The sequence below is a fragment of the Branchiostoma belcheri genome, unplaced genomic scaffold, assembly GCF_001625305.1.
Source record: "Branchiostoma belcheri isolate BF01 breed outbred unplaced genomic scaffold, Haploidv18h27 scaffold36, whole genome shotgun sequence".
In the NCBI taxonomy this organism is placed as follows: Eukaryota; Metazoa; Chordata; class Leptocardii; order Amphioxiformes; family Branchiostomatidae; genus Branchiostoma; species Branchiostoma belcheri.
In genome coordinates, this window is record NW_017803976.1 from 664704 (window position 1) to 685648 (window position 20945).

General features: G+C 43.1%; 3 protein-coding genes across 3 annotated transcripts in view; 2 read left to right on the forward strand and 1 right to left on the reverse strand.

The window, feature by feature from the left end:
- Positions 1-191: 191 nt before the first annotated feature.
- LOC109475969 lies at positions 192-921 on the reverse strand. The gene has a single exon (XM_019776774.1). It carries the CDS (start codon positions 919-921, stop codon positions 262-264), a length of 660 nt encoding a protein of 219 aa, XP_019632333.1. The 3' UTR covers positions 192-261.
- An 8724-nt stretch (positions 922-9645) lies between these two features.
- On the forward strand, positions 9646-11945 carry LOC109475970 (ficolin-1-like). Its single transcript, XM_019776776.1, has 3 exons — positions 9646-9779; positions 10458-10612; positions 11284-11945. The coding sequence occupies exons 1-3, from the start codon at positions 9646-9648 to the stop codon at positions 11943-11945; spliced, it is 951 nt and encodes a 316-aa protein (XP_019632335.1).
- Positions 11946-13712: 1767 nt separating this feature from the next.
- The window catches only part of LOC109475971, a 10997-nt gene continuing 3764 nt past the window's right edge, over positions 13713-20945 (forward strand). The window contains exons 1-4 of the mRNA XM_019776777.1: positions 13713-13740; positions 15015-15113; positions 19541-19713; positions 20585-20728. Coding sequence (XP_019632336.1) covers positions 13713-13740; positions 15015-15113; positions 19541-19713; positions 20585-20728 — 444 coding nt within the window. The remainder of the gene's footprint in view (positions 13741-15014; positions 15114-19540; positions 19714-20584; positions 20729-20945) is intronic.

A 20945-nucleotide genomic window follows, 5' to 3' on the forward strand; every position in this document is an offset into this window, starting at 1 on the left:
AGTCAATCCGAAAATGTCCCCAGATGCTGTCCGAAGCGGCGTCCTTGTCACCCTCACCTTCGGAATCAGATAGACGATTATCAGTTTCAGTCCATCTTCCGTCCAAGTGTCAAACGTCACAGCAGTTCTACATTCGTCAAACCACCTTATCAGTACTGCTCGAGTTTCCGTGATGAAACGTCGCATGTTATAGTCGTTATAGAGTCATGGTAATATGATATAGATGTGATGATAGTCACTTAGTCACAGTGAGTGTCTGCCTTACTGTGGACGTTGCATGAAGAGGTCCTCCACATCCACGATCCAAGGCATCCGGTGATCGTCTTCCACGTCAGACAGCTCGTCGTCCATCTCAACACCAACAGCTGTCTCCTCGCTGCTGATCCAGTTGATGATGGCGTGGTGAGCGGCCGCGATCTCTGACGGCGTGCCCTGGCGCAGGGTCTGGAACAGCGCTACCAAGTGGTGGAAGTGGACTTCGTCACCAGGTCGGTAGGTGTCGTCCTCCCAGTGGTCCTCCACGAGAAAGCAGACGGGGTCCTCGTCCAGCGTCCCCCAGATGTCAGCGCTCAGGAGGAGGAAGTCGAAGCGGTGCCACTCGACGACTCGCCATCCCTGTCCCCACCGTGCGAGGCGTACGGTACTGGTTACGCCAGTACGGCGACCACAGGTGTCACAGGTGGGGCCCTGAGGAGGCAGCTGCGCCAGGTACCCTCCTCCAGCCACCTCCCAGGTGGTCTCGATGTCGTCGTGAGGCCGTCCGCAGGCTTCACAGAAGCGGACGTGGTCGGGGAGCTCCTGCCTGATGGGGCGGCCGGCGTTCCGCATCCAGGCGGAACCGAAGACCCGGAAAGGTTTCATGACTTCCCAGGCGCACTGCTCCGCTGAAGGCACAGGGAAAGTCGGCGAGAAAAGACTCATGTCGGGATCCTTCCAGTGAAGCGAATGTCGTTCTCAAGGTTTCAGAATGCGATTCGAACTCGGAGAGTAAAGGTAGAACCTTCCTCCACGGTGTCAAACTCACAAGTGCGAGATTTGAAAGTTAACGGTCGATACGTTCGAAACGGACATTCCATCACTGGAAGAGAAGGGGTGTTTTAAATTTTGTACCCAGGATAATTAATTAACAAGGACATACGGATAACCTAAAACGTTTGAAACGATGTTGACTCTGATGAAATCTTCATCTTTGACTCCTTCCTTACATCACATGAAAGAAATTAGAGAAAATATCAGAGATAAAACACCTGTCGCTACCTGCGCAAAGTATGGTATGATTTTCGAACACCTTGTTGCCATGGAGTTGTCCTGGAGAATTTGGAATCGTATGACGTCGACATCAACAGAACATCGTAAGTTTGAACTGAGATGACCCCGTTCTATCAAGTAGGATAGGGAGGGGGGCATTACATTATATTTTGGACTTCATAAGTTATGTCAGGCTGTAGCACTAAAAGGCCAATCCCCAAGAAAGATTAAAGAATGGGAAATAAAAAAAACAAAGACCTTGATACGGGATCATCGCCCGAAGGTACTAGTAGTAATTCGTAAACCAGCTCATTCTTTTCGTTTCCTTTCGGTGTCAAGAAGACGCCTGACCCTCAATCATAGCTAGTCAGCGGTGAATCTTCTGACGGCGAAACAACGGTGAAATACCCTGATACGTTTGTACCAGGGTAGCAGTTCACCCATTGACACAAGGTAGTTACAAGAAACACGATGACCACCCAATCTACGAGACAGTCCAGACATAGCATATTGAACATTAGGCCACAGCAAATAAATTCTATGGATGACATCCACCGCAGACTCCAAATCTAATGCGATAGGGCAAAAAAACAAGGCGGGCAAAAAAAGCAAGATAAAGCATAGCATTTTCAATTTTTGACATCGTGAACCTTGTTAAACAAGAAATGTATGTATGGTTTGGCGAATAATGTAATAATCTTCACATTCATAATAATCTTCACATTCATTTCTTAACATTTTCGTCTTTTTCGTTTAATTTTGGCAGTCAACTCACGGTATATATTTGCTCGTTTTGCAACTGTTTTTGTACGATTTACAGTATGGTTTCTCAGGAGGTCGAAACTATCCATGTCCAGATGGGAGAAGCTGAATCCTTATAACTGCTTCTTGTTTGTACTGGTATCTTTTTTTTGGGCTGGCATGGAAAGATAACACAGTGCCAGAAAAAAAAGAGAGCACAATAAGTTTACTGCCAACTATTATAACATCCATTTGACACTAAAAAAATGAAAGTTTGCATTGTACAAATGGTTTTCATTCTGTTAGAACATCACATATAAAAGGAATAAAATATATCACTGCATTATAGTTAGACCAATAAATTAGAGGCTTTTCTTGTCTCCTCTATTCATATTTATCTGCAATCCACGTTCCGGCATGGCAACAGACATCTTTACCCATTTTCGCCATGTTGACCACTGTCAGAGGGCAAAAAAAAATCTTGTTTGTTTTTCCAAAATCAGGCGAAAATTAATGCGCGCGCTGATGTCATCCATAAAAATTACTTGCTGTGGCCTACTGAAGGTTAAAAACAGCACCAGGCTAACCCTAAACCTACCTACGTACGAAAATCATATCCCACTCCATCTAGTTGTGCTGACTACACATATCCGGAAACACACTCCCCTACAACAGAGTGAAGAGGCTTTGTCTTCCTCTGTCTTCAAAAAAGAAGTCAAACCCAGTAGTTTTTACTAGTAGTTTCTTAGTAGTTATCAATAGTTTTGTGTGTACTAATTGTCTGTTTTTTATACCAAATGTTTCTTCTGTTCCTGCAATTAGCCCTCGGGCATGAATTTACAACAAGAAGCCATAGGTGACAATTCTCCGTGAAGTATTATATATTGCAACAAAAAGAAGTAGCCATTGGCGACAATTCTCTGTGAAGTGTGATAAATCGAACAAAGAAAAATTGTTTAAACGCGCGTCGGCTCAGTCATCTTAAGACGCAACAACCAATCAGAGATGCGAAATGCCGACACGTGACGCGGGATTTGCATACAGTCTAAACAACGGGGAAGGGCGCGCGATGCCCGAAATATTTTTGCGTCAATATTCAGCGCCGTGTTTCAAGAGATTAATACCGGGAAACAAATTCTTTTCTTGTTTTGAACGCATAAACATGCATTTACGCTAATCTAGTATGATTCAGGGTTACTTTTTTTTACCTGCCATGGCCAGATTATCTAAAGATGTGTGTATTGTGTGTACAATCTACAGAAAGAGAAATGTACATCAGGTCCGATCATCCGATTTTCACGTTTCGGTTTTTTGGACTCGGTTCATGAACGTATTTTGGTTTGGCTCCTGGAATGTGCGAAAAAAAATGACTCCCGGGACTGTCTACAGGGAACACTCGCACATTCGCGGTGTATCAGGACAGCGACTGGTCGGCATTAGCGCAGTCCCTGTAATTAGTAACAGTTGCACATCAATCCGGCCGAAAGCATGATTGTGTAACACAGGCTACTTCTTCATATACCGGCTCATACTACACGACGCCTTTACAACTAGCAAATCATAAAATTACCCGATCTACTAGTACTGTATGTGCGGTTTACCAGCCCCAGACCACATCCGACCACGAGGCAGAACACATTGATGGGTTGCTCAAAAATATTGTCCATGTTTACAAAGAGCTGCTCCACTAACACTATAGAGCGGCCCAACCCAAAAATATTGGCCATGTGTCGTTGCTAGGACGACCGGCCAGTTGCTACGTGACTAAATACACGCCGCCACTAGGTCGCCACACCCGACCAGTTTGAAATCGATAGGATTACGTCATCGGTATTAACATTTCCTAATGTTGACCTCTTACCACCCCACATTTCCGCCCCATCAGCCTCGCCGCGACTTACTACCGGTGACATAAACGGACGACAACATTTCAACGACATGGGGATGTTTCGAAAATAAGCATTTACTCCAATATCAAAACAGCTACGGTAAAAATAAAAAGACGTGCATCATCCCGGACATAATGCCACACCACATGCGAAATTACACAAAAATGCGACGTACGGAAGAATGCGTTTTGGCTGCGAACATCTTCCAAAAAACTTGGCATCTCTTAACCATGGTCAAAAACATCTGGAACCTCTTATCAAAACCACCCCGTATCTGCATGAAGTTCCACCCCCCCACTGCTATTCCAAACAACGCGTTTTTCTGGACCATTCCAATTCGCCTCGTAATTGTAGGGGTGCGTCTGCAATATTACATTGACCGCGAAAGCTGCAACGGCAAAAATACACATTCGTGCATCAACACGGGCATGCCCGCAGACGGCGTATAAAATTGCGTGCCGATTACACAAAGAGAACCCAGTGTTTTGACTGCGAACACGAAAAATCAGCCGATCACAACACTCCGTCCGGAGGTCCTGACCTCCTTCACGGAGTAATAAAACTTTATATGAAACGGAGAATCCCCGGGTGCCGCCATCGTAACATGCAGTACTTTTAACTTCCGCATGATATCAGGAGAGACGTTTAATATTTGACAGGCACACTGCCGGACAAAATGTGATGCTTCAATATATGTTTTTGGTGCCGTCCATCTGCATAACGCGTTATTTATGTATTCCGAGAAATTGTTATTATTTTGAGTGTGTGTGTACATGTATTATAGAACATAGTACCGTGACGTCGCTGCCGGGCCCTAGCACCGTCCTAGTTCTACAACGACCCGTTGTTCCAAAAGTTGTTCTGGAACCGCACAAACTCCCAGTGTTCCAGACTAGCAACGGCGTTCTACGTGGTCTGTTTACACTCTCGACTGACTACTAGAGTGAAACAGGCAGACTTCAGCTGCTCCTTTCCCAGGTCAACAGTAGAGAGATTTTTTCTGAGACAACATGTCAAGACGACGTGGCCGGAGAAGGCACCGGCGGTCTCGAGCTCGAGCCGCTAGTTCTCCCAGTTTCCCGGCTTGTAACGTGCCGGATGAGCCGCAGGACAGACACCGGCTGGTGTTTAAAGCGGCTATGATCTCGATGTTGCTCCTTGTAGCTGTGACGACGGTGAGTTTGCTACATTATCACTTCACCATATATAGCAGAAGGCAATAACCTACATGTTTTCCACTGTACCCAGTGTTCAGCACCAAGGACAGATCCATCTCTATACCATCTTTTATACTGGTACTATACTACTAGTGGGATCTGTTACCATCGACCACTGGTAGTCGCTTAGTTTATGTTGTCTGTTCTTCATGCATGAAATATCGTGATATCATTTTAGCTTTATAAGTGGAGGAAGTATAGACGATTAGACACGCAAGATTCTTCACAAAACATGATCAACAATTTGTCCAACTTTAGTTGTTGTTGTTTTTTAAGTTGGCCTGGTTGGGCATCCCTTGATTACTTCAGCATCATCATCATGCCTCTGGATTATACTAATCCGGTGAGGTACACTTGATAAAGTTACTCCAGTATGTCCTATCTCTCATAGCGGACACTAATGCAGTCCCTGCGAGAACAGTGTCTCTCTCTAACACGGACAAAAGTGTAGTATAAGGACGTCCCACTCTACGTCTCCCAGTAGGAAGCCACTGTGCTTTGATACTTAAAAGTAACAAAGGATGCCCAACCAGGCCTTGCTTGTGTCCATACTATGTTACTATGGAAGAATGTGTATATTTCAGGTGGTTACTGAGACCGTCACAGTTCAGTGGTACTACAACCACACCGCTGCAGATACTACATCTGCCAGCCTTCCCCCGTACCGGAGCTGGGGATACAGCACAGGGACGGATCCCGAGGTGGCTTCGGCGCACAATACGATGAAAATCCCAGTGAAGCCCGTACTTGGAGATAACCACACTCAGATCACTTCTCCAACAAATGATCCTGGCATTCCCACAGTGGATGAAGTTCGCCCACCTATTCAGGGGCCAACTGTATTTGGATGCAGCGTGCAGGAGGAAATTGACGGCGTGCCAGATATATTGAAGTCCTGGGCCTTCATGACGACAGATCAGCGCAACGTGTACCTCGCCATGGCGCGGCTTCGCATCAGGAAGCACTTCTACGAGATTCTCAACCGCGAGTTTGATCCTGAGATGCCAACAGCGCCTTACAAGATGACCCAGTCTGCTCCCGCCTCTAAGATGACCCAATCTGCGGTGAAGCCAGACACTTCTACTGAGGAGAAAACAAAGGGCGAGATGAAGAAGACGGAGACGACTGCAGAAGACAAACTGCAACTGGAGAACGCTACAGAAACGACAAAAAACACGACAAGCCACGAGGGGAAGCACCGCGTGTTCAGGCACATCCAGCGGGTCGAGACGGTAGCGCTCGCCGTGGTTGGCATGGTGGCAGCGGGGTCGGTGGCCTACTCCTGTACCCCACAGATCACTTAGAGAAAGGTCCACGCGTCTTCGTAACCGATATGGTTTTATGTTCTATGAGTTTGAGCTTCTTATGAAGTTATACTTTTAATGCAAAAAGAAACACCCCTGCCAAGATGACGACCCTACGTATACATCAGATAAAATTCACATTTCTTCCTTTGTATTTTGTCAGGTACCTAATTTTCTATTTTCTTTCTTGGCACTCTCGGTAAGGCCATGTTGATTTGATTATATGGATGACATCCGCGCGCGCATGAATTTTCGGCCGTTTCAAAAAAAAAAGTTTTTAACCATACTGTAAATCGTGTAAAACAGTTGCAAAATGAGCAAAAATATATCATAAGTTACAAAAAAAATTAATACAAACTATACCAATGTCGTAGAATGCCAAAATCAAACGAAGAAAGACGAAATTGTAAAGAAATGAACTTGAAGACTAGATTATTCGCCATAACATATTCTGTGCCATTTGTTCAACCTTCATGACCACGTAGATTTCATAGTGAAAGCAACTTTTTTTTTTGCAAAACTTTTTTTTTATTCGCACGCGCGCATCAGTTTTGGGGTTCCCAGAGGATGTCATCCATATAATCAAATCAATATGGCCTAATGGATTGGTGCATTTGAGATATTATTTATGTGCGTGTTTAGTGAGTTTTTGACTCGGCGTACTAGTAAGTCAAGTTACAGTGCATTATAACTTTGATTCATTTTTCTACTGAAGATATAAATGCCTGAGAAATGCTCCGTGACTTATTTTAATTGTTACGTACCAACGTCAATATTAAGATACAACTTCAGATATAGATCACATTTTATTGTTATATCTCGTTTTTTATGACTGGTCAGAACGTCTTGTGGAAAAAATCCTTTTTTTTCAACGCCACGCATCTTCTGTATATTAAAGAGAATTTTTTTGCGAAATATGAGTCAGTTTCATTCTGTTTTTTTAATATATTTGTTAACTAGAGAAGCAACATCTGCAAAGCAAATGCATAATGTTTACCTTCAGACATGGTCTGCTCTGTTAATTCTTACTCAAACACATTCACATACATGTACTACTAGTATATGGTGACAGGAGCAGAGCAGACCACGAAATTGCAACATTATGTAACCCAACACCAGTCACCATGGTGACAGACGTCAACAAATCATGTCATTGGTCAGGTCATAGGTCACTCTTTGGAGAAGAAGAAGAGGAAGAAACCCTCGGTAAACATAATGATATAACGTGCGAGAAATGAGTTTTAGATCAGTGTGAAGAACGTAGTGACTACTACTAGTGGTACTTGTTTCAACAGTTACGCCATCACTCCTACCTTAAGAAGGGGACTAATTGTTGTGCATTATAAGTGAAGTTATTTTGGAACACGTACTCTATTGAATATAGTGAGGGTACCTCATTGAACATAACGCTACTACATAGCAACAATACTCAGCATCAAAGACAAGTGTGTTTCGTGTTCGAATGCAGTTCAGTACGAAGGAAAGATGTATTTTCGGTGTTCGAATGGAGCTCCGTACAAAGGATGGACGTGTTTTGTGTTTAAAAATAGTTCAGCACCAAGGACAGGTGTGTAGAACCAACTTGCATTTTGAAAACACGGTTGCTGGCTCTGACGCTCTTTGTATCTCTACGTAAAACAAGGTTGCCAACATAGAGAATAACCTAATTCTTATCTTATCTTATATAAATACTGAGCCAAGGTCCCGCGATGGACATTATGCTCAGAATTAATTTTAATTGCCTAATCAAAATTTAGTTATTCTCTAATAACTACGGATAATTAGTAGATATCAATTTGTGCAAACGTACGTTTGTAGCTTTGACCATTATGCACATGAAATCATATTTTTATTTCAGTTACTTCTACCAAAGTGCTATATTATAGCTTTAAAGATAATTACATTTGGGGCAATGAAATGTGATGACGTCATCCATATGGTCCAAAAAACATATTCATAACCCTTTTGTACCCAGGTATCAATATTCAGTATAACTACAGTTCTTTCTAAATTTCTTTGTGAGAAAACGATGGAAAGTTAAAATGCCAAATTAGCCAGGGAGGACACCTTAAGGTACCTGACAAGATACAAAGGTTAAAATGAAGGGAGGAGATTGCCATAGGAAGGGAAGTAGGGATTGAATTACCACTTGTTTGCACCCACCAGTCTTCCAAAGTCATAGATAATGTGAACGAACGAAACATTTTACAAAATTGTTCAGAATACGTACTACTGTACTGTGCTCTATGTGTTCAGCCATTCGTTCAACCTTCCTTCCGAGTTATCTCTATTAGGCCACACCAAGTAAATTTTATGGATGACGTCCTTTGGAGACCCTAAATCTAATGCGAGAGGGCGAAAAAAAAAACAAGAAGGGCCCTAAAAAACAAGATGCCTAGATTAGAAATATACTAAGAGACGACAAATGTTAGGATGCAAATTGAATGAGGTGACACAGTGTAACAAGCAAGAAGTCTTTTATTCATCATCAAAACAGCAATAAATCAGGTGAAACAGCAGTTGTCGTCCTGTCCTGTTTCTTTCATCACGTACATTTTTGCAGGCTGCATTACGGGTTTCACGTCAATCTGACTATTTGCGGCACTGTCGTGACTCTTTGGTCAAAGTTACAGGATGCGGAATTTCTTGTTTTTTTTCTAGGAACAGGCCAAAATCAATGCGCGCGCGGACGTCATCCATAAAATTTACTTGGTGTGGCCTTATGAGACGTTCCTAAGCGCCTCCGTTTGTTAACGACAGAGTTAATCATGCTTATTATTTCAGGACTCTAAAACTCACTGTGGTACACTGGCTGTTATTACTCAGCGGAATGTATAGAACTGAAATAAAGAGGTCAACGAGTTGCTCAAAGTTTAACTCTCTAGGATATTTCCTTCCCCGGAGGTAAAAAAAAAACAAGTTATGATCTATGTCCTCTGAGCACCTGCGGGGAAGTGAAATGGTGTACATGTAACTCTTTGATCATTTGCATTCTTCCAGTTTGTCTTTGATATGAACTAACTGAACGTACAAACTGTTGCGGGCCGATTCGTGCATATGCAGCCGCGTTCTGATTAATTAGACTCACAGCAGACTTGCTTAGCTTAATAATACATCGCTACATCACATCGCTGCATACCGCGGCGGTTTTTAACCTCCACGACCGCGAGATACACACAACCTCTCGCTGCCGGGGCCGATCACGGATCAGTCAGCGGCTATAGGAGCGTCAGACTGGCGCACGGCATGGCGACAACACGCTGCCTTCAGTTTTTGTGCGTGACGCTGATGATCCTCTGTAACGACAAGACCGTGGCAGGTGACATCATCGGGGGGAGAGGAGGCCGCGGGTCCACAGACTGCGCTGCCGTGAAAATCAGGTGAGTTTTTATGGAGGAATGAGAACTAGCGCTCACTGAGTTGTATGGACTGTGTCTAGAAGCGAAACGGAGGAGAAACGATTCGTATTTGGTGGCTGATAATATACTTGGAGGGGGGGGGGCAATAGGCAAGGGAGGGAGAATGCCTGTGCGTGTGTGCGTGTGTGTATAGGCGTATGGATGTGTGTGTGTGTGTGTTGTGTGTGTGTTTGTGTGGTGTATGTGTATGTGTATGTGTGTGCGTATGTGTGTGTGTGTATGTGCGGTGTGGTGTGTGTGTGTGTGTGTGTGTGTGTCTGTGTGTGTGTGTGCGTGAGTATACCGGAAGGCAATAACCTACATGTTTTCCATTGTATCCAGTGTTCAGCACCAAGGACAGATCCAATTTCCCGTGCGCGTGTATCTTGTACATTTACTTTAGAATCTTCAAAATGCAAGCTGAGCACGGTAAACCAGGGAACACAAGCTTTATATATCATACTAGAAATGGCACAGAATGCATGAGATGTCCAGATTTCACTCTCTTTATATCCTGACACTCGTGCCATGTGTGTGTAACATGTGCATATGTATTTGTGTGTGGGGGATAAGTCTTCTTTACTTGGGCACTATTTCGTAAAGCAAGAAAATAAACTCGAATTTCCAGATTTTAGTTAACACTATTGACTGCCCCTGTAGGACCTGGACCTTTCATGCACCTGCGGGGTTTCCCACGGTGAGACACCTGCCGCAGCTCCGAGCCACCTGGAAGCACCTGGAACAGCAGCTGCAAACGGCTGAGGGGATGTTGGAACAGGTCGAGAGGCACCTGGGTTCTCCGGACATGTGGATCGGTAGGATAACTGACTGTTTATTTTCCTCAGGCTTGTGGCCCATATCGATAACAAAGTTTGTAAGATAACAAAACACACGAAGAATACTACCATGTCCTACCAGGGAGGTTCAATCGGAGTAATGCCGCCAGAAATGCCGTGGCCGGCAGAAAGCCATTAGAATAAAAATTGATATATATAGATGTTGTCATAACTTAGAAGTCGTGAAACAAACTAAGAGGTTCGTGTACAGTGTTTCTCATCAAAAGCGTCGCTACCGTTAATGGCAAATATAGTACTGGTGTTCCAACAGTGCCACATGTAGTTTGGCCATTGAACACATACTGTAGTTATATGTAGGCTTAGGTAAACGTTGTGCAAGATAGCCTGGTGCCCGGCCTTCTGGCTGGATACCAGGATAAGTACAAGACTTCGGTCATTTCAACCACTTCTAGTATTACGAGATTGATTAAAAACACCATGTTAAAGACATAGATATACTTTGTTACCAAATTTCAAGGTCAAAAGCGTATTTTTAATAGTTATTTCCTTGACAGGCCTAACTAGTTTATCACTAACGCCCTTCTTTATCAGGGAGAGTCGTTGGCGAACTGTTATGTGTTTTGTTATGTACAACTTGTGTTAGACAGTGTTGACGCATATTAAAACGCTGACGAACTGTTTGTTTTCAGATTGCTCGGCCATTTTCCACTCGTCGAACGGGACGGCCAGAAGCGGCGTGTACACCATCCGCCTGGCGGGGGCGAACCGATCCGTCCCCGTCTACTGTCGCATGGAGGGCGGGCAGGGCTGGACGGTCCTTATGCGGCGTCAGGACGGCTCCGTGGACTTCTACCGCACCTGGGAGGAGTACAAGATCGGCTTCGGCAACCTGTCCACGGAGTTCTGGCTCGGCAACGACAACATCCACCTGCTGACCAACCAGGCCAGGTACGGGCTGCGGGTGGATTTGGAGACGTTCGACGGAGAGTCGAGCTACGCCCAGTACCGGAGCTTCTCCGTCCAGGACGAGGCCTCCAAGTACAGGCTGACTCTCGGGAGATGGCTCAACGGGACCGCCCGCGACGCTCTCCGCGTCAGCAACAACTTCGCCTTCGCCACATGGGACAATGACACTGCTACCAAGACGGCCTTCAGGTTCAGGAGTGCGGGGTGGATGTACAATACATATTTCCCCAACCTACACGGCGTGTACTACACTCCGCAAACCGCGCCGACCAACACAAAATTGCCTCTTGATACCATCAGATGGTACATCAGGATAGATGATAAGGGCAATATTTACCCCTTACTGAAGTTTGTTGAGCTGAGGGTCGCACCTGAAGTTACATGAATGATGTTGACGATTTTTCTGTCAGGGCGTCGTGGTCACATTCGTGAGGTAGCCTTACAAGACCGAGTCGTGGATGTGTCGTACAAAACCCAACTGTCTTGTGACTGACGAACTTGCTGTAGATCCTTACCGACGACAGATTCTGTCTTAGTCCCGATGAAAATTCTACAACAAAAATAATCGTGCGACGAATGTGACCACGTCTGTACATTGTATAGCCACATTTCCACATGTTCAGAATGTTCCTAAAAATGACTTAAGATGTTGAATAGTTTTCTTCTCTTTTCTAAATTTCACTTATTGAAAAGTTATCTGGCCATACTATGTACTAATATCGATCTAGATGTTGTGGCAATGTTAAGCTACAGTGCTCCACTCCTCTGTAGTACAATATTGTTCATGATATACAAAGCAAGCGCTGTGGTAGACCAATCAGAAATATTTCCTTCACATCTTGCTTGATTGCTAACATACTTCATGATCCAATAATTACTGTTACATTCCGCAGCTCTCAGACATAGTGATTTCCGTTCATGAATATAATGAGCACAGAAACCTGCTTAGAAGTTGCCATCGGGTGTTTTCCGTGGTATGCAGGCCGACATGAAAGGGCCGGGGGAGTGCTGACTGTCGGGGAAGTGTTGTAACGGGTGCGTTTACATGGTACTATGTACAGTCAGTGCAACGCTGATATTAATAAAGAAAAACGATATGTTTACTGTAAGTTTTGTCTTTATGAGTTTGTTTGTGTGTGTGTGTGTGTGTGTGTGTGTGTGTGTGTGTGTGTGTGTGTGTGTGTGTGTGTGTGTGTGTGTGTGTGTGTGTGTGTGTGTGTGTGTGTGTGTGTTTGTAAATAAGGTTACTAAAGAAGGCTTGGATGGATTGTGTATGTCAATATTTGGTAGGTGGATAGGTTTGATGACACTTCAAAATGATTACATTTTGGGCCCCCTGGCGAATTGTTATGGTACTTCAACGGATTAATTATCTTGAAAGGTTTACATGAATCAAAGATGGCTGGAACCTTTCTGCAAATTCACCAGGGCTTCTCAACAGCACAAATGGGTAGTGATTAATTAGTCAGTACGGTTAGCATACAAGAAGGGGTGTATTATATAATAACGCAGAAATACAACAAATTTCAGGCACAATTACTGGCATTTTGGTGGCAAGTGTTGACAGTCTAAGGTCAACACTTACAATGTAGTACACGTAGCTGCCCATGATGGTACGACAAGCTCTTTTCTACAATTGGTCTGGTTGAGATGACTATAGACATATACAAGGACAGGTCACTACTGACTAAATCACTACCCCTCTTGTGAATCTGTTAAATTCCTGTTGAATACAGGAATAAAGAAGAAATTTATTGAACGACAAGGATACATGGTACAATCATTATGTCCTTGGTAAAATATATGGCAAAAATAAGTCAAAGCCCAAACCTCTGCTTGGAGAGTAAGGCTAGATCAAAATACGATATAACGACATCACACGGGTCAGCCAAGCAGGTTCGAGTTGCTATTAGTACCACAAACTATTTCTGAAGTTGGCTTCTAACTCCATGCTTGTAGTTAGTTTGGGACGTGCCCGTGTAGCAACAATGCAGACACCAACTAGAAAAGTAACATTTGCAAAGCAAAATGCATAATGTTTACCTTCGCATAGGCTCTGTTAATTCTTACACACATTCACGTATATGATGTCAGGAGTCTAAATCCCTCCTACTGTGAAATTGCAACATGATGTAACCTAACACCAGTTATCATGGTGACAGACAGTGTGGTTCCGTCAGGTCAGAGGTCACTGTTTGGAGAAGAAGAAGACGAAACGTAGCAAAAACAATATGTTTTCCTTCGGTAAACATAATGAGGCCACTTAGCGACCTCTAGCGAAAGGGAATAAAGCTGCACCAACTTCCTAAACTGATTTAGAGCTGAGTACAGCCTGAGTACAGGGATATACCAAGTCTCTATTGAAGTGCATGTACTTGTAAGCATAGCTGTGATTTCAATTTGCCTGTAATTACGGTCCAGATGTACTTAAAAATGTTTTCTATATTACAAAAAGAATTACCGCCGTTGCTCTTGAAAGGTAATATTCGAAAAACCATTACATGTATCATGACAAAAATAAATATACCATTATATAGAATTACAGGCATCAGCATACAGATAAAGACAGGTGAACCATGATTTAGCGTCCTATGACAGGTCGATAATTATATTGACCTCTCAAAAGTCTAATGTCTCGACCCTGGGTGTTTTGAAAATATACAGCTTGAGACTTTTACTTTAAAAAGTAGCCACCATCAATTCGTTCTATCACATCAGTTGTCATTGGTTGTGTTGAATAACGATATACTATAATCGCCAATGGTGAAAGGCGATTTCTAGATCTCAGAAAATTTTCCGACCGATCTCAGATGATTTTCTCTTCGTTTGAGGCACATCCAAACATGTTATCCCCCCTGTTAGGCCACACCAAGTAAATTTTATGGATGACGTCCGCGCGCGCATTGATTTTGGCCTGTTCCTAGAAAAAAAAACAAGAAATTCCGCTTCCTGTAACTATGACCAAAGAGTCACGACAGTGCCACAAATCGTCAGATTGACGTGAAACCCGTAACGCGAGAACAGGACAGGACGACAACTGCTGTTCCACCTGATTTTATTGCTGTTTTCATGATGAATAAAAGACTTCTTGCTTGTTACACTGTGTCACCTCATTCAATTTGTGTCCTAACATTTGTCGTCTCTTAGTATATTTCTAATCTAGGCATCTTGTTTTTTAGGGCCCTTCTTGTTTTTTTCGCCCTCTCGCATTAGGTTTAGGGTCTCCAAAGGACGTCATCCATAAAATTTACTTGGTGTGGCCTTAGCATAAACCCAGCCGCACATTCGACTCCACGCGACGAAACCCTACACTTCTACCCTACACGGTGGTGGTAAGTCTAGACCCCTCCCCTTTCAGCCCGGGGAGCACCGCTATGTTTACCCAACCTTTGTGGAGGCCAGGATAAATCGGCCGGATCGAATGATCGTGCCGGTGCGGTTGTCACAACATAAGGAGCCGACTGCAGACTCCCTCCCACTGTGCCAGGAAAAAAATGGACACGAAGGAGCAAGATTTTACCTGACGACAAGACAGCGAGGGATTCAGCGATAGGTCAGTTCTATAGCAACGTTTCGTGTTGAAGATATTGTGAAATCTTATGTTCTTCACATTTTTGTAGATATCTAAGGACTGGAGTAAAGAATGCCATGTTTTCCACACGACTTGCCCCATACCAACATGTGGAGTGCGGTTGAAAGCAGTCTGCTAAAGGAGTAGCATGGTTTTCTTCTTAGAAGTTGTGTAAGAAATGGGATCGATTTTTCTGTCTTTTAAGACAAGAAGGCCAAGGCAAGCTTGGTCAAGCCTACGTGTCTTAAGAAACAAATCCCCCAGACGATAAGAAACAATACGGCCGTGGCTTTGTAACTAAGTGGTTACCTCGCACAAAGTCCGAAGACTTTAAACATGGACTTATAGATGGGTAAACAATTGTTGATCCTAACAAAAGGTGTCTAGAACGAGAAGGATTCTGAACGCAACTTAAAGCTAGCCGTTATTTCTGAAGATAGTTATCTAAATGCTACAGTTTGCTGTAGCCTCATTGTTTCCAATTGATTTATATATTCGGTTTTTAAGGAGTTTGCAATAGTCTTTGTTGACTGAACTTTGGCGTTGGCAACTGCAGACGGTGTTCGCTATGTTCAATATACTTAAGAATCACGTCTGACAAATATATAACTACCTTGACATTTGCTTGTTCGCATACAAAATGGTGTAGGATTATATAATATTGGACAGAATATTCTCCAAATTTTACAAACGTAATATGAAGCTATGACATCACAACCGACAATGTAAATTGTTGCATATAAGATGGCAAACCTTAACATTTTCCCAGCACAATACCTCAAAATTGTAGATATATTTACGGGTACAGTGTCTTAAATTTGTTATCAAAGAAGATAGGTTTATTGTATTGGGTAGAGAGTGTGCGTATACGGTTCGTATGGCATACCTTTTCTTGCTGTTGATTCAGTTAGTCTGATTAGTCTCTACCAGACTAACTACGCTGGCTATATATAGGAGAATATATGCCGGGGGAGTTTGGCCGCCTTTTGGTTTGAACGAAACTACCTCCCCGCGGCCGGACTCCCTTGGCCAATTTGATTCTCTTTTTTGCTGACTTCCACGATCCGTATTCCCGTAGAAAGGCCTGGTGGAGGTTATAGTCTGATAGTGACCTTAATTTGCCCGTCTTAACAGGGTCTTAGATGTCTGTAAGACTTAAGGTAAATTTACATACACCAGTTCTCACACAATAATGACATAACGTTAACACGGATTAACACAGAAATCCCACTTCGTAATCTTCTCCTCTTGGATTACTTGGGATTTCTCCTGCTTTGGATATAGGGTTAAAATGGCACAACTAAAGAACTTAAGATGCACACAAAGCAACAGGTGTTTAAAGGCGATCCCTCTTAAAGGAAGACCTTAAATCAATCAGATGAAAGCGAGAGAAAGTACCAGAGCACCCCTCTACTATTAGTAACCTCACGTTGAAAAGCTCTCAGAGATCAGACCACATTTTACACTCCAAGTTTCAAGTGTTTTGCGCCAGGTTTTTAGATCGATACATATTGAGCTACTGTTATAGAGTTGTGAACCGGTGCAGTCTGTCACAAGTACCTGTAGTAGCTGTGTGTTTAAAAGCTCACCGGGTGTTTGAGTAAACCACGGGCACTTAAAAATCGACAAACGGGGCAATGGGGTCAACATCGGTTGGTAAATAAGACTGCGCGGTCACAAACAACAAGTACAACTTCAGAACCGGACCTGAATGTAACACTCGGAAGGCATGCCAATGAAGACACTATCTAGAAAACTCTCCCCTTTATCATATCTTGAAAACGTTTGATATTTTGTGGTGTGGTGTGTTATAACATGGTGTGACATAATTTACAAAGGAAACATTGATAGTTAGATACGATAAATCTCGTTGCAAAGTTGTATTGCATGATCCCCAAGCAGATTTATCGGTCGGGTTTATTTTGAGGATCTTTATGACCTTTTATGTGTTTCTATCCGTCTCTAGTGGTTTTAAAACGCAGACTAGTAGAGATAGAGACTTGAAAACGTAGGAAAAGCCACAGAAGACCAATAATACAAGCTCGTCCAACAGATACATCTATAGTAGTCGAATCTGTAGCCCTCCCCCATGTCTCTGAATTGCACCCTAACGCCCATACACCTTGGTTTGTTTCGGTCAGACGACAACCCTCTGTTCTCAGTACAATGTAGAGCTTCTCTCTTACATGCGTGTATTTCATGTCAAGTGAACCACAGAATGGAAACAAACCGGCCCACTGACGGCAAACACGCGCAACTTTCCCACCCCGGCGGCACGGGTCTTTCCACGCAAGCGTCAGAAATGTTACAATGTTTTGCGTAGTTCTTATTTTTCTCCACCAAGGCTCAGTCCTCACTCGTCCAAGCATATAAGTTAGTGTTTTGGGAACAGGTGAGAAGCGTTGTTGACGAAACATGCGAGGTAGAATCAGAAACTTGTATTTTGGAAACAGTCGGTCTCGTGGTGGTATTGTTTCTCTGTGAACCTCATACAAAAGGTCTGACAGGAAAGTTAGCTTCCGGTTTGAGTCTTACATTCGAGTTGCAGTACATATACTTCGCTCTGAATCTACCCGTTGATAAGTCCATACATTGATAGCACAGTATTACGATGTATCTTACTCTTATCTTGCTTTTAAAACTTTCTTGTTGTTCTCGCCGCAGTAGCTTACTTGCCAATGACTTCTGGATACTTAAATAATTCATAGTACACTTTTTCCTTTCGTCATTTGGTTTTTCTCAATCATTGCATATTACGTGAACAATATATCGACAGAAGGACCCAAAATAACTCACGGAAGTATTGTCATTGGATGGGACACTATCTTTGATCACGCCATTACATGCTTACAATTCAAGGCAATTTAGGAAATATCAGTATACATTAAAGTGGTTTCGTTTACTGTGATGACCTACATTCCTTTTCAACTCAATGTATTTGTGTTTCAAATCACGCTCGTTGTTTCCTGCAGCCGACAAGCTAGCCGTATTGTTTTAACCACCAAGATGGCAACTATGATGCTTTATTGGTGAGATGCAATGCTCTATTGATTGACAGGTCGACAGACGATAAACTTGTTGCTATGGAGATAGCGAGCCATCCCCGAACAAGTGACTATCTGTGCTCGGCACTTAGTAGTAAACTGGGCTAGGGGTAATAATACGGTTGTTACAGGTGGCCTCTATTGTTCAGGAAAGGTGTCATTTGAAAAGGTTTTGTCTCTTCAATAGCGTCGGAATCTCACAAACAATGACGGAAATTTATCTGTTTAGATATACTCGCTGGGTTGGCCTAGAAAATACAGAACATCCTACACTTAAGTGTCCTTTCCCCAGTCTTCCTTTTAAACATGAAGCGCTGGCACTGATCAGCTATGGATGAAAACTGCAACGAGGACGTAGAAGGTCTGTAATATTCCATGTTTGACGATCAGTTTTTCTTCGAGGAACGTAAAAATTTTATAGACTTTTTTGTGCTTTGGAGTTTGATAGATTGAAGTGGAAATGTCCTTGACCAAACCTATTTTAGCCCCCGAGTCCTACATCCTCAAATCCTCTCGCTATTTGCAAAGAAGATGTACATGTAGGACTCGGAAGCTAAGATAGGTTTGGTAACCAGGCTAGCATGAGTAGACTAAGCACTATACCCCTTTAGGCCACAAGCCGTTTGTTTGTGAAAACAGCACGCACCGCAAATGTACTGTTAATGTTGTTTGGGAGGGAAGGCCTTTCAGGAACCCGCCACTTAAAGACAAAAATGCGTAAAACACCCAACAGGTGATGACACAACTTCAACGAGACGCTTGAGGTTTTTTCTTCAACCACAAGCTGTCAAACGTGTCTCTGAGGGCGGATACGTGATTTTTCATGTTCGTAAAACCAGCTAGTGAGCCCACGATTGCGTTAACTGCTGTTTATTTGCCAAAGATGTTCAGGAAATCCCTCTGTTGTTCTACATCAGACGAATTCTATCGTCTACGACAAGTTTCCCTGGTTTCACACGATTCAACCCTGCCACCTGTACCAGACTCTGTGGACAGAAACTTAGACGGTGTGTGCTCAGGGTATTAATGGCCTAGACTTATCGTTTTTCTGATCTGCGAATAATTTCTGACGCACTGGCAGAAGATTTGCAGATATCGTGTCAGCTACAAAAGGATCGCAAACTCTTGTCAGATATGCAGGACGACTTTGTGTTCACTTTGTATGGAGTTAGCCTGGGTGTCATCCCCAGTAGTATATTCGCCAGCTCTATAACCAGTTATAGAGCTGGCGAATATACTACTGGGGATGGCACCCAGGCTAGTATGGAGTAGGCGTACGAGGTAATCTTGCGGTTGAAAATCGTTACAGAAATTTTAACAGGTGGGTCATAAAATGTGTTTTTGATTCTCTGATTTTTTGTTCAGGGTTCGCCACAGATGTCGCTACCAGTCGGTTAGAGGGAAGCACGGTGTCAACTACTGTGGGGAGACTGTGGTCACCCAGCATGGCGACTACCACTGCAGCCAAGTCCGGGCGGTCCGCTAGTCCGAAAATGATGCGGAGTAGGATATCACCTTTCTCCAAACTTCTCAACCAGGTCAGTACGACAACAACAACAACAACAACAACAATATAACAACAACAGTGACATCTTATGCTTGTTTTGCAACAAAACGGTAAAACATAAAAATCGAAATACATGTGTACTAGTTATTAACGCATAGATCTAGGAACCACTTCAACTTTTAACAAAATGTTGAATGCCGTGGCGTGTATGAAATGACTAAAAAGAATCGCGGCCAAAAAAGTATTAATAGTCATTTCAAAGATCGTCAATAAGGTAGGTACGAACCAAATATGGGGAGGTTTTCACTGTCTTCAAATTGTGATTGAAAACAATTCAGAAGTACAGTACTAGTAGTCATACAGTTCGTGGCACTTGTTCTCTACATTTGCAACGTTGAGTATAGAATGAGAAAAAAATTGTTTCTGTCGATGAAGGTTAGACATCCAGGTAATGAGATACACAAAATCTATCCAGTTGTTTGAGTAACAATTTTCTGGCGATCCCGCACAAATGTTCGACGAACTCTTCAGGCTTTTCAGGGTAAAATGAATGTATTCTCCTCATTGGTGGTCTGGCCGCTTGTATATATTTTTTATCTGTTGTATCTCAGTTTCCATTACAAGCGTGCGAAATGCGTGCCGATTAGTTTTACGCACACACACACACACACAACCAAGTATGGGGAGGTTTTCACTGTGTCTTAAATTTGCGATTGAAAACAATTCAGAAGTACAGTACTAGTAGTCGTGGCACTTGTTCTCTGCATTTGCAACGTTGAGTATAGATGTGAAAAAATGTTTCTTTCGATGAAGGTTAGACATCCAAGTAATGAGATACACAAAATCTATCCAGTTGTTTGAGTAACAATTTTCTGGTGTTTTTTTTCTTCTGTTTTTCCCAGGTGGCCACGGGGTTGCGTCAGTCTGCAGACGACTTTTCTCAGGTCAAACTGATGCTTCAGATCGACGGCCATCTTCCCGCTGACGTCATCGAAAACATGCGCGATCCCGCACAAATGTTCGACGAACTCTTCAAGCTTTTCAAGGTACAATGAATGTATTTTCCTTATTGGTGGCTTGGCCTTGGTATATTTTTTGTCTTTTCAAGGACATAATACATATGTATAATGTCCTTGGTCTTTTGTATCTCAGTTTCCATTACAAGCGTGCGAAATGCATGCACACGTTTTACGCACACACACACACACACACATAAACACACAAACACGCACATGCACACACACACACACACACACACACACA